Raw genomic sequence first — 14,334 nt, forward strand, 5'->3', positions numbered from 1 at the left:
AATCAGCTATTTGTCTGTTATCCCTCTAACTTGAGTGACATGTAAATATTCCTCTCTGGTTGTCAGTAGCGGACAGATTGCTGAGCAGAAAAGTCTGAAAGGAAATTTCATAGTCTGGCAAATGCAGCCAGTCACCATCTATTGTTGAAAATGGGCACTTTGTTAGCAGAGAATGGAAGTTGCTCTCTCCCCGGCGGGTCTATGGGCTGTAACAGCCCTTTTAGCATGGCTTTAAATAGCACAGGTCCTCCAATACTGCCACTGTGCTGCAGCAACACTGTGTCTGTTGATTCAGAGTAGAAAGAAACAGATTTCAGTTAGATATCGCTTAAGTTTGTGGTTGTTTTTGTGGCATAATAAGCAGAATTCAAAGCCGCCTTTTAATTTTTTTTTTGATTTGAAACCTTGTTCGACAGCTGTTATGCTCCAGTTTCAGAACATTTTCTTTATTTGATTTTCATTTTGTTATCTGATACAGCTCTGGCTGCCTGCACAGCCAACAGAGGCGATCCATGTGTGCCTGTAAACTGGCCTCATTTAAAGCTCTTGGTAACAAGTCAGAAAGCCCGTCCCTTTGTCTTCACACATAGAAGTCTCTTTTTAAAGACGGTAATGAGCTGAAGCCAAAGCTGCAGACATAGAACTGGGTTGGGCTGATAACAGAGTTTTATACAATGTGGCGTTTGTTCACTTCAATCCTCTTAGATGAATATAATGAAGTGTTTGGTTTATTTTTGTCTTGAGTAACATGAACTTAATCAGTGTGGTGTGTTTGGAAGTTTTACTGCATGAGGACATGTAAAATGTATTTACGCTTCATCCTCTCATTTTTATTTATTTTTTTTTTTGTTGGATCGTTTTCTTTTTGTTCTTACCCTACAATCACAGACATGACACTAGTGCTTTGTACATGTTGGTTCTTTTGAAGAAGAGATAAAACAGTAACCAATCATCATGGTCTCATTATAGCCTTTAATGTTTCACCACAGTAGACAAACAGGAAATTAATACAGTTACCGCTGAAAGACGACGTTTGATAACTATTTTGATAATATTTTAGCTATAAATGGCATTATTAAAGCAAGAGGGCCAAATGTTTTAAAACTTATTTATTTTTGAGAATTTAAAGACCTTCATTTTTTTTAACAAAATAATCACCAAATGGACAAAGTAAAAGGGGGACTTCTTTAGTTAATGAACAACAACTTTTGCAGTCATTCTTGACACTTAGATAATAGATTTTAGACAAAAATAGTCAATAAAATCAGAACCAGAAATACTTAATGTATCCACAAAGTGAAATTCTTCACTTTTTCAGGATAACCTTGTCAAAAACATTATGGAAAGATATAATAAAACTGTATAAAATAAGAAAATGAATAAGAAAATGAACAATTGCTTTATAACAATCATACTCTGAAGGTGCAAAATGTGCAGAGCTGCACAGCTCTTGCTTTGAGTTAAGCCTGGTATATGCTACCAGCTATGCTGTTTTTTTTTAATTTAACCTTTATTTAACCAAGTTAGTCCCATTGAGATCTCTCCTCTTCAAGTGAGACCTGACCAAGCATGGCAGTAACACATAGTTTCAGAAATCAAAAGCGCTCAGACAGGAACAGTTCATAATAAACAATAAATATAGTGAAATCAAACAGTAAAACAGTGGCAGAACATTTGGATTCATAAGTTTTCACCAGGGACATTTAGAGTCACCAGGTTTTGCACTGTAAATTCGGTTTACTGATTAAAGTAGTGACTCCCGACCAGTTTACTTAAATTATAAAGCAGTGGCTCCCAACCATTTTTCATTGGAGCCCCACCCCCCCCCAACCTCACTTCGAAGATAAGCTGAGCCTGAGACCTGAACAGAAACATTATATCATTATATTGTTGCCAAAAATCAACATCCATTTAATTGTTTCATTGAAAAAAGTAGAGCCCGACCAATATGGGATTTTTGAGGCCGATGCCGATACCAATATTGGGGGCTAAATAAAAAGGCCAATATCCAATAAATTGGCCGATAACCGATATATCGGCCGATATATGAAATAAGAACATTTATATACACAGGATATATACTGTACATGAACACAAATTCTTATATTTATATTATCTTTGTTTATTTCACAAAGATGCAACTTAGATGGCTTTAAAACACTGTATAATAGTCTTATCTTAGCTAATGGTGGACATGTGAATTAACAGTTGCATTTATCATTGTTTATTCTCTACTCCTGTGTCTCTACTCCTCTAAGCAGAAGAGAGCTGGTCGACTACAACTCCCACAATGCTTTGCATGTCAACAAATATGGCTGCCCACTGAAGAAAGTCAAAGTACATGATTGAAAATGGATTAAAAATGGATAAAAAGACGCTTATTATCGGATGTAACACTGTGGATTTAATCTCCAAAGACCCCGAAATGTCACCAAAGTTCTGGGCTCGCTACAACAGCATCCTTTAGAGCTATGGAGACAAAGCAAACGAACTCCAAAATGGTCAGCTTTTAGAAGAAAAAAAGAGTAAGTTTCTATGACTTACGGTTCAAAAGTTATCAACATTTTTATAAACTGTGTCACGTATTGTTGTGTCCTCAGAGACTCTAGAAAGTCAGCCAAGTTCCGGGCTCACTAGAAAATGTTGAGCTTTGAATGCTTGGAAGACATGATTAGAAAGGCACAACAGAGAGCTTTCACAGATCAGTGCCGCGTGAGCTCTAAGGGTTAATATATCGACTACATATTGGTCGATGTTGATTAATCTGTGATACGCTATAATTGGCCCGATTAATCGTCCCGCCGATCAATCGGTCGGGCTCTAGAAAAAACCCTAAGGAAGTGGCTCTTAACAAGTTTTTTTTACCAAAAGACCATTGTATAAAACTGTTTATTAAGTGCTTTATCATGATTCTACTTAATATATACAAATCTAATTTTGATAACCTCAGAGCAGAAAAAGCATCGTGCCCCCCTCCCCCCAAGACCTTCGGCGCCCCCACTAGGGGTCCCAGGCCCCAGGTTGGGAACCACTGATAAAAAGTACAATTGGTGAATAAGAAATGCACAATTTGTGATGAGTCTCAGTGCACTACAATACACACTGCCCAACATATGAAGACTCTGAGCAAGGGCATTTATGTACAATACATCATCATAGTCAAGAATGGGTAAAAACAAAAGGGAGACTCAACTTGTTTCTATTTGACATAAAAAGAGAGGCAGAACTTTTTTCTGTAGTAAAATCTCAGTAAAACCTTCATCTACTTAGCTACACACTGAATGTGCTCTTTTAAAGACAAGTTTTTGTTTAGTAAATCCCAAAATATTTTAAAGAGAATTCCAACTCAATTTAAAGGCCCTCTTTAGGAACAATTCCCTCAGACAATGCCATTTTAGCTGATTTTGAAGGAGTAAAAATACAAGAGTTTAGAATTGTCTGCATTTAGGACAAGTTGTAGCTGACAAAGCAGATCCAGGTCAAATGCATGCTGAAGATATGCCAAATCTTGTGCAGGCATAGGTACACACAGTAAATTACCATAATATGAAAAGAAGAAGAGAAGAGAAGAGAAATATTCTGTCCAAGGCAAATAATATGGATGATAAATAGCAGCGTGCCCAGTACCATACCTTGTGGCACCCCCTTGTGGTTCTGTAACACCTCTGATCTAACACCCTCAAACTGAACAGCCTGGGTTCTGCTAGTATGATAGTTAGGAAACAACGCTGTGAGTAACATCTACAGGCATATTGAATTTACTCTAACAAAAATAGCTGCTGACAGTCATCCATCTAGTCAAATCTACTTGCCAACATCAGAAAATATTGGATGTGCATTTCCTCATCCTTGTCTGTGACTGAACAAGTACTGTCCTCTGCCTCAGTTTTCCATCTTCTCTGATGTGTTCTCTCTTTTCTTCTTTAGAAATATTGCAGTAAAATCAACTGCTGCTCAATATTTGTGAGCTCCATCTACATAATATGCTCAGTTTCAGTTGCCATGTTTCCTTTACACAAACAAGCAAGATGCACTGCCATATAACATTTAGGTAGAGTGTTGTAGAGTGACTTGGACATACCAATGTGCAATGTTTGGTGCTTCCAAAGGCATAGCTACAGCATAAACCAGGCTTTAGAAGTAGCCCAGTGCATTTTTGGATCAATTATTTTAATTTAAAGATAAGAGTGTTTGGATTTTTAAGACACTGTATATTTTTGATGGATTTTGGAAATTGTGGCTTTATATTTAAGGTAATCAAAGCCTTTCACTCAGTTGTTTCAAAGCACAAAGCAAAATACCCTTCCTTTGTGTGATGTTGTAGAACACAGGCATTGAAAGAACTGCCAAACTCAGAGGTTAAAATATTCTCACTCTGGCAGCAACGAAGGATTTTAGGCTGCATCAGCTTCTAGTCAAGATAACACTCCTGCACTAAGTTGAAAAGTGCAAGTAGAATATAAAAGGAAAGTGGTGCTCTCAAAGGGTACAGTTGGAAGTATTCAGTGAAAAGCTAAAGGAGAAATGAACCATTGTGTTTAAAGAAGTCAGGCAGGGGCAAAACATACCAGTACTTTTTAAAATCTTGCTTCTTTGAAAAGTCAAACATCATAAGAGCTGCTGGTCTCGGTCATGTGAATGATCTGAATTACTTTTGATCTGTTAGACCTTATTATACAACAGTATTCAGGGGTGATGATTCTTTTGCCTGAAGCACTTGTTTGGTTGAATTCTTAACTGATGGCTTCACCTTCTGAATTTTAGTTAAACTTGTTTGTCAGTTAACCTTCCAAAGCAGATGGACTGGCCACACTCCATGTCTGTTTTCAGTGCCAGTCTGAAACAGTTGTGCCAGGTCTGAGAATAGATGGACCAATCAGCATCATTTGAGGAGTACTAGGCAATAGTTACAGGTGGGATTTAGTTGTACTGTAAACCAGTGTACAGTGACTGGTGGAGTGATTAACTCCAATGTAGCTACAGCGGTAGTTTTATCAGAACTGGACCACATTTATTGTTTCTTTTTTTTTCAATCAAAGGCTTTTCTTGGATGAAAAAAATGTGTTTGCTCTTCTCCTGACTGGCTTTGAAATGAGTTTGTTTCACCTACTGGCTCAACTAATAGCATGGAACATGAGTGGCTATTGTATAAAGTTCACTCTGGAGCTTCTCATAGCAGCTACGTCATATGTTTTGTCCCTCTGATTTGCCTGTAGCAATTGAGACCAGCAGAATGTTTTTCCAATCAACCTCTGACATTGTTTTCAAAAGTTCTGCCCTCCTCAAACACAATCTGTGGGCGGTCGCACAGATAAGCATGAGACGTATCCCATGCAATAAATATATAATACAGCCTAACTGAAGTGTCAGGTTATTTTTTAATTTTAGTGTTGATGATTTACTCCCAAGATATTTTCATACATGCACAAAAGTCCTAACATATTGTGAAATTTTCAGAATGAGCTGCATTGGTTTTATTTTATGTTATTTGACCAGGTAGTCCCTCGAGATTAAGATCTTTTTTTTGGGGGGGGGGGGGGCTGGCTAAGAGAGCACAATAGTTACAATAAGAGGAACATTAAACTACAATTGTGAGAGGCAAAGAACAGAAGGCTGAGTTTTTTCGTTTCTCTGGGACTTTACTTGTACTTTTTGTTATTAGCCCCCTAATAAAATTTCCTCAAGAAATCATAATGTACCAGCAAGAATGTAGTGGGAAATATTCAGAAAATTTCCCATGAACATGTGGGCTCGAGGATGTTTATATTGTTTTCATCAATGGTTCCCTGCCTGGAACCTGGGCCCCTCATAAGGCTTTGTCTGCTCTGTGGTTGTACATCTGTCCTGAAGGAATTTGTAAACAAAAACTTTGAAATTGATGGTCAGGGGCTCAGTTTTTCTGAGATACAAGTGTGGGGGGGGGGGGGGGGCTAACATATTGGCTAAAACATTCAAGAATTTTTCTGGAGGACATGTGAATTTCGCTCAAATGTAAGCTCCAGGCCACATGAGATATATTTACTCCCAAAGAAGAAACGTTGTGGGTTCTTGGTAAGGTTGAGCAATTGATTGAAATTTAGATTAAATCACATTATGGGCTTCTGAAAACTTTAAACCCTGGAGGGTGCAATGTTTCTTTAACCTGAAATGTGTGTCAGAATACTAGATGAATACATATTTCTTCTGCAGCTGAGATATTATGCACTACACATCATGCAAACCCGTCCAGGGATCTCAGAATACCATCTCTGCTTTTTGCAGATGATGTGATTCTGTTGGCCTCAGCTTGGCACCTCCAGCAGGCATTGGGATGGTTTTTCAGCTGAGTGCAAAGTAGTCGAGATGAGAGTCATCACCTCCAAGTACGGCGCCATGGTTCTCTGCTGGAAACCAGTGTATTGCCCCCTCTGGGTGGGGAATGAATCTCTACCTCAGATGAAGGAGTTTGAGTGTCTGGGGGTCTTGTTCATGAGTGAGAGTGAAAGAGAGTGTGAAATTGACAGGTAGATTGGTGCAGCGTTAGCAGTATTGCAGGCGTTGGGCAGGACTGTAGTGAAGAGGGAGCTGTGCTGAAAGGCGAAGCTTTCATTTTACCAGTCGATCTACCTCCTAACACTCACCTGTGGTCATGAAGTCTGGGCAATTACCAAAAGAATGAGATCACAGATATAAGCGGCTGAAATGAATTTTCTCTAGAGGGTGGCTTGGCTCTGCCTTCGAGATAGGGTGAGAAGATCAGATATCTGGTGGAAGCCAAGAGTGGAGTCCCTGCTTCTTTGCATCTAAAGGAGCCAGTTGAGGTTGTTAGGGCATCTGATCAGGATGCCTCCTGGACGCCTTCCTTTGAAGGTCTTCTTGGGCACGCCCGGCTGGGAGGAGACCTCTCAACCCCTAGAAGGAGTTGGAAAGTGTCGCCAGGGAGAGGGATGGCTGGGTTGACTTATTTGCTCCCTACCATTGCAACACAGCCCTTGATAAGTGGAAGAGGAAGGATGGATGGATGGATGGATGGATGGATAGATGGATGGATGAGGCAAACATTTTAGTGTCTGTTTTTTTTTTTAGAATAGTTTGCAAGAAATCATACTTTCTTCATTTTTGTTTATGGTAATAAAAATGAGAATGACAGAGAATTGATCAGTCTTAGATATTTTTCCAAATTTTTTCAGTGATATTTCTTGGTTCGGATACTGACAGATATAGGTGCTCAGAAAATTTCTCAAAAATTGCCAAGTAACATAGTCTGAAAATTTACAGATTTGCCTTTTCACACTTGCCACTTATTGTAGAAAGTTCTCCAACAGTTTTCCTGTCTGTCTAAGTAGGGGAGGGGAAAATACTAGGGGGGTAGCAGGGAAATTTCAGGGTACAGTCAGGGTGGAAAAACTGCTGTTTGTGTTCACACATTAAGTGCTAGTGTGAAAGGGGCTGTAGTTATGAAGATACTTAATTGATTTTGAACAAAGGTTACTTAAAAACTCATTGTTATTCAAAATGCACAAAGATGAAAGCCCCAGTGGATGAATATCATTATCTTTTTCAGTAGAAACTCTTTGTTCTCTACATACGCCAACTGTTAACCCCAGGGATGTGCTGGCCTTTTTGCTGCCCATCAGTCTACACGGTTGAGTTGCAGGGGCAGTAATGAAGGCATAACTGGGCTCAGGGTTTTCTCTAGTGAGCACTGATCTTTTCATTAGGGCACAAGAATCTTGTGTGTTTATTTCAAATTACATATTTATTAAAAAGTAACAAGTTGGCCCCTGTCAGATGAACCCTGCCTCCAGCACAAATTTAGCCTCCCTGAGTCTTAGATGTAAGCCAACTTTTTTTTCCCTCCTTTTTTCAAGAACCTCTCCTCTCCTGCATCAGAGAACATCTTAGAAACGCTGAACCTGCTGAATTTTTAAAAACCGTATGTCGGATCAAAGGCCTGGTTTGGTTGGTCCTCCATAATTTTACATCCTTTAAGATTAAAGAGCTGAATCTCAGGATCACACTGGCCTTCATGCTCCTCTTACTGTGTTGTTGCAGCTGCACGCTCACTGATGTTTCAGACAACTTCACATCAGTGGGGAGAGTTTGATCTGTATGCACATGTGGTCACGATGATTCCTGGGTGATTTCATGTGTTTGAAACCAGCTCATTTTGTTGACGTTTTTATAGGTTTCATGTTAAGGGGAACAAAAGAATTACAAAGAGTGACTTTTTATGTCAATTAAAGAGAATAGACAGAAAAAAAATGTGAATGTAGGTTATGGATATGCAAACATAAACATGGGCTAGCAAGTACACAAGTAACACAAGTATATCAACAAACATTCAAATATCTGTGTGCATCGGGACGCAAGGATCTAACATGAACGAAAAAAAAGTTGGGAGGACCATATTGGATTTTTGCATCCATCTGAAATGCTAGTTTTTTCCAAACTCATTTTGGCCAGTACAGATATATACAAACCTGTCTTTATTGTAACGTGTTTCCTGTGCAAAGAGAGGCTGAGTTGAGCAGAGCTGAGAGAAGAAAGGGGAAGAACAGTCTGGTAGTTGTTTTACATTTGGGCTTCATTTGGCGTAATCCATCGACCTGCTGACTGTGAAGCTAAGATCAACTGCAGACTTGGACCCCCCCTATGGAACAATGGGTTTGCTGAGCAAGACAGTGTGGCATTCCTGGTATCTGACCATGTGGATGAAAGTCAGAGTCTTTTGGTCCTTGGTCCTCCCAGCCTTTGTATACTCTGGTGAGGCTTGGATGTTGACTGATGGCCAGAGGCACAGGCTGGACTCCTTTGTGACAGCTTCACTTAGGTGCATTTTTGGGTATCATTGGCATGCACTGGTGTTTATTGCTGACGTGCCCTAGAGAGCAAGATGGAACGGCTCAGCTGCCTGATACAGCACCTGGCATGCTTTCCCAGGCCTGATCCAGCTTACCGCATACTGGGTGCCCAGGACCCAGTGGGCTAGTCCAGAGTTTGGAGGAAAGATTGTGAAGAACTGGGAAGACAGGGTGTAGTGAGACACAAATAATTTTGGCAAACAAGCTATTTTGCTTTTTTGACAGGACTTTATGGTGTTAAATAAGTATCTTGGCCGCCAATCATATGACATTAACCAATGCATGCAGACATGGTCAGGGTGTTGTGCTGAAGCCAGCATCAGATTGGTGACAAGGGTGATTTAAGTGACCTGGAATGGTTATTTGTGCCAGGCAGTCTGATGTGAATGTTTTACAAACTGCTTATCTACTGGGATTTTCACACACAGCCATGTCTAAGGTTTACAGAGAATGGTATAAAAATTGAAAATATCCAGTGAGCAGCAGTCCTCTGGGCCAGAATGCCTTGTTGATTGCAGAGGTCAGAGGAGAATGAGACTGGTTCCAGCTGATATGAAGGCAACAATAACTTAAGTAACTACTCGTCACAACCAAGGTATGCAAGAAAGCATTTCCAAATGCACAACACGTCAAACCTTAAAGCAGATGGGCTACAGCAGCAGAAGACCGCACAGGAGGCACTCCTTTGAGCTAAGAACAGGAATATGAGGCTACGGTTCACACATTCTTAAAAAAATTGGACAATAAAGATTTGGCAAACGTTGCCTGGTCTGATCAGTCTTGGTTTCTGCTCAACATTCAGATGGGAGGGTCAGAATTTGGTGCAAACAACATGGGCACCTACCATACCACCAACAACCATAGCACATTTAAAGCCACTTAAATTCCCCTTCATCCTCATTCTGATGCTCAGTTTGGGCCTCAGTACATTGTCTTGACGATGTCTACATACATAAATACATTGCGTACTGCCATATGATTGGCTGTTACTGCTTAGAGGCAGTTGAATAGGTATGCCTAAAGAAGTGGCTGGTGAATGTATATTAATAGCGCATGGTGTCCTTCTTTACAGCATTACATGTGAAATGCTGCTTAAAAATGTATAAATGTATTACGATTTCTGGTTTGTCCTTTTTATAGCACCATTATCAACACTGTGTCCATCATGTCTTGTTTTGAGCTACTGATTGTATTCATTAAAGGAGGCTGACTCCACTGTAACAGAGCCTACCTACAGGTACAGTAAAGTAACCTGACCTACAAACACAACCCATAGTGGGGTTGCATAGCCAGCACATTACCTTGTTTAGCTCAGCTTTCTTGTTTCCATCAAGACTTTAATAATGTTGATGTTATTCACATGTCCGTATGAATCCTCAACAAGCAGCAAGACTGGAAGTAGATAAAACCAGGTAGCCTGTTCTGTCTACAAGGGAAAACATTGGCCCTCAAAGAAACATAAATTGCCACTTGCTTAAGTGTTGTGCATCTGTGAGGTTGTCAGTCAAATAGTAAATAGTCCATGAAGTCAATGTTCTCTGCCACAGATTAGACCCTTGCAAAATATGAAAGAGCACAGCTTTTCTTTCATAGACTTTTGTTATTTCAACAAACACAACAAAAATGTCATTTGGAAGTTTTCACAGTCAGAAGGCTGGAGATGATTTCAAAGACTTTTTAAAGTCATTTTGCATTCTGTTGTTACTTGATGTAAAAGGGAATTCATGTGTTTAAATGAATTTGTACCTGAGTTTATATTTTTACCTGGCTGCACAACAAATGTTCCTCTGGGAAAATGAAGTAAAATCTGAGCTTGGTTCCACTTGTTACGGTCTTTAGGCTAAGCTAAGATTGCTCTCTGCTGGCAGTCCTAGTTTCAGCCTTTTTGTAAAATGCTGGACCTTCCTGATACATGGTCTCTGTATTAATCTGCAAATTATGTCTCTGTCTCTGCAGTACCGTTCCAGTGACAATTATGGGATATATCACACGAGCCCGACCCAGCCCAGTCTGATCCGTCCCGTCGTGCTCTGGTCACAACAAGATGTTTGTAAATGGCTGAAGAAACACTGTCCACACAACTACCTAACCTATGTAGAGGCGTTTTCGCACCATGCCATCACAGGTCATCCACACTAAGATCATCAGAAGATGTTTCAATTAAATATGGATCAAGGGATACAAAATCAGAGCTTCATAGATTTTTGAGCCCCTCTTTTTCACTCTGCAGGCCGTGCGTTGTTGCGTCTGAACGGGGAGAAGCTGGAAAGGATGGGACTGGTGCAAGAAACACTTCGGCAGGAGTTGCTCCAACAGGTGCTACAGCTTCAGGTGCAGGAGGAGGGACGCAACCTGCAGCTGCTCAGCCGAGGGGAGGGTGTGTGTAATTACATATTTCAACAGTGCCTTTTTTACATTAAATTAAAAGGATTAGAACAACATCTCTGCAACAAAGCTTGTTCAGTCACTGGATGCAAAGACATCTTCCACTCTCATTCTGTAGGATAGATAGCTTCAACCAGCAGTTTGATTGATTGATTAAGACTAAAAAACAACGGAAACATTTAGCCTTGATCTGTCCAAAGTTAAGTAATTTAGGTACAAATATCTCTACAGATGATGTCCTGGTACAGTTTACTTTGGTGTTATTTGTAGAATAGCTAAAATGTGAAATAGAAGTTATTACTTGTGACTTAAATATTTCTTGGTATGATCTAGCAGAGTCTCAGCTGGTTCCCAAAATTCAGTTTAACAATTCTCAAACACTTGACTCCCTAAAATATGCAAATTGATGTTTAAACACTTCTTTTTTTTATGAATTAGTCAAGTGGAATGTAACTTGGGCAAATTAATTAAAATTTCATCAATATCACAGCTGAGCATTTGCAATTAAAACACAGAATAAGTTTCAATGTCTTGCAGTAAATAAGAAAAATGATTTATGTAAACAAGCAATATGAGTTCATTTTTCCCTGGTGAATAGAAGTCTGTGTATGAGGATCAAGGATTCACACCATTTTCATGAAGTCAAACTGAGCTAAAACTAACAGTTGTTTACTCTCACATTAATTTGTGCCCCTTTTAATGTGTTTGATTTATTGCACTTCATATTGTTGTCAAGGAACTGAACAATTTTTTTTGCATATCCTGTGTTTTTCATATTCTGCAGTCTAGAATTAATAGGATAAAGAAAGAACATTAGAGGTGCTAGTTAGCTCATTTTTAGCAAATATGAGAGAGGAAGGCCAGCTGTATTCCCCTGTTATTAGTCTTTTGCTATGCTAAGATAGCAAGGTGGTAGTAACTTCTTCTTGAATGCACAGCTTGTAATTCCCAGTGCTGGGAGGCTCTCAATTTATTTATTTATCAGTTTATTTGTCAGGGACGTAACATAGACATTGTTGCATTTAATTACAGTACAACTAATGTAGTGTTTAAAAGACTTAAAGCCATGGCTTATTTGCATTTCTTGTAGCAAGTAACCCTAGGTGTGATTCCCTGCTACTCCATCCCTTCACCCTACAATAAAATCAAACTAAAACATAACTTCATTGTTCCAATAAATACACGTGACAGTATGGGTCACTGCACTGTGATATCATCATACAGTATTTTTACAGCATCAATACTGAGGCCAGCTAATGCTTACTAGTAATGGATATCAGGTTCAACACATACACAGAAGCACTGGTGCGCTGGTTTAACTGGTGTTGAATTAACTAATGTCCAGGCAGATATTCTGGGGTTGTGGATATTGAGAATTTTTCTTTACCCTCCAAATACTATAAAACATGTAATCATGCTGCTCACTTCTTTAGTAGAAGTTGTTAGTACCTGCAGAGACATGAATGCTATGAAGAAAGAATCTGTAGTGACACAATGTAAGCTGAAGCAATAAATATTTGGAAGGAAAATAAAAGTGACTGTGCAGATGTTCAAAACAATGCAAATAGTGGTGATATGCATAACTCTTCTTATTTAAGCTGTCTTTTTCTAGTATCGTTGTCATTATGCATCAGATGGATTTGGGAATGTCTGTATTTCCATACTGTCTGAAACGTATACATATACTCTGAGGGATATGTTGAAACACAGGGCGTAAGTGGAGCTGAAGGGCCTTTTGGTTTGATAAGTTGCAATGCAGTCTGTGACAGCAGTTTATAATCGCATCTTCTTAAACAGTCGTGACATGTTACAACCATAAAGTGAGGATTTCTCTGGCTTTGAAAACAGAAATAACTTGCATATGTTCATTCATTTCTTTAAAGTAATTTAGACATTTTAGTTTAAAAAAATCTACACGTTACAACAAAAAACGTATGATCCTCTTTGGCACTTCTGGCCTCACCACCCAAATTTAAAACAACCTCGACCCACTTTCAGCCTGTGTCAAACCCTCGCAAAAACCCTTTATCTGATCTTTGACTCATTTCATTTTGAAAAACAAAATCTGTGGTGAGAGGCTGTTTCCTCCAGCTAAGAACTTTAGTAAAGCCATTTTAAGTTTTCAGGACACGGACAAAGTCATCCACGATTTTACAACATCCTACATAGACTCTTGCAACTCCTCCTACGTGGGAGTTAGTCAGCTGTCTCTCTTACATTTATAGTATGTACAGAGCACTGATGCTAGATTTGACATGTACCAGGAAACGTGAGCAAATCACCCCATACATTTTTAATTGTTTTACTTTTTAAAAAAAATCTCTCCATGGCTTAGCTCGTTCATATTTATCCTACCTTTTGATTTCCTACATCCCACCACAATCACTCCTGTCCTCTGATCAGTCTCTCTTGGTCGTCCCTTGGACTCGAAGGTAACGCAAAGGCCCCCATCTATGGAACCAACTGCACTCTTACACTAGATGTGCCAACTTGCTGGGTTTTTTTTTTACAGCTCAAACCACTTTTCCTTGTCCTTTTACCCAAATTTAGACCTTTTTGCTGACATTACCCATTGATATTTTCTCTTTACAGGCTCTGTTTATTGTGTTGTGTTGTATTTGTATGACTATTTGTATGTTGCCTTTTAATGTAAATCATTTTGGGAGTCTCATACTGTTTTTTAAATGTGCTATATAGATAAATTTGTCTTTGACTTTAAATGAACAAGAATAAAGCTTGTAACTCATTTTTTTGTCTTTCACAGGTTCCTTTGGAAAGATATCATAGAATCTCTGCTGGAACTCATGGATGCTTTGGATTTATCAGATATTTTCTCAAATGTGAAACAGATCTCTGGGATAAATCCGTCCAGTCAGCAGTGATATCCAGACTTATGATGTAATGTGGAAGTTGGCAGCTTTCATTCCCATCTTCACAGTGAACAGACATAATCATAACAGACTGACTATGAACTGTGCTGAAGACGCTCCATGACAATCTGTTCGATTTTTTAATTTTAACATTTAATTCTGTGTTTATCTATTATGAACAAGCTCTCTGTTTTTGTCTCTACCTCTGTCTTTATGTGTGTGTTTTTTAATGTCAG

At 39.1% G+C, this 14,334-nt stretch overlaps 1 protein-coding gene across 3 annotated transcripts in view; it reads left to right on the top strand.

Moving 5' to 3' along the window:
• The window catches only part of samd10a (sterile alpha motif domain containing 10a), a 94,471-nt gene extending 80,159 nt beyond the window's left edge, over positions 1–14,312 (top strand). For all 3 annotated transcript variants that reach the window (XM_041800386.1, XM_041800388.1, XM_041800387.1), the window contains 3 exons: positions 10,800–10,968; positions 11,074–11,220; positions 13,993–14,312. In XM_041800386.1, the coding sequence (XP_041656320.1) occupies positions 10,800–10,968; positions 11,074–11,220; positions 13,993–14,015 (339 nt within the window). In that variant the 3' untranslated portion in view covers positions 14,016–14,312. The remainder of the gene's footprint in view (positions 1–10,799; positions 10,969–11,073; positions 11,221–13,992) is intronic.
• The last annotated feature ends 22 nt before the right edge of the window (positions 14,313–14,334 follow it).

The sequence above is a fragment of the Cheilinus undulatus genome, linkage group 11 (genome assembly GCF_018320785.1).
Source record: "Cheilinus undulatus linkage group 11, ASM1832078v1, whole genome shotgun sequence".
Lineage (NCBI taxonomy): Eukaryota > Metazoa > Chordata > Actinopteri > Labriformes > Labridae > Cheilinus > Cheilinus undulatus.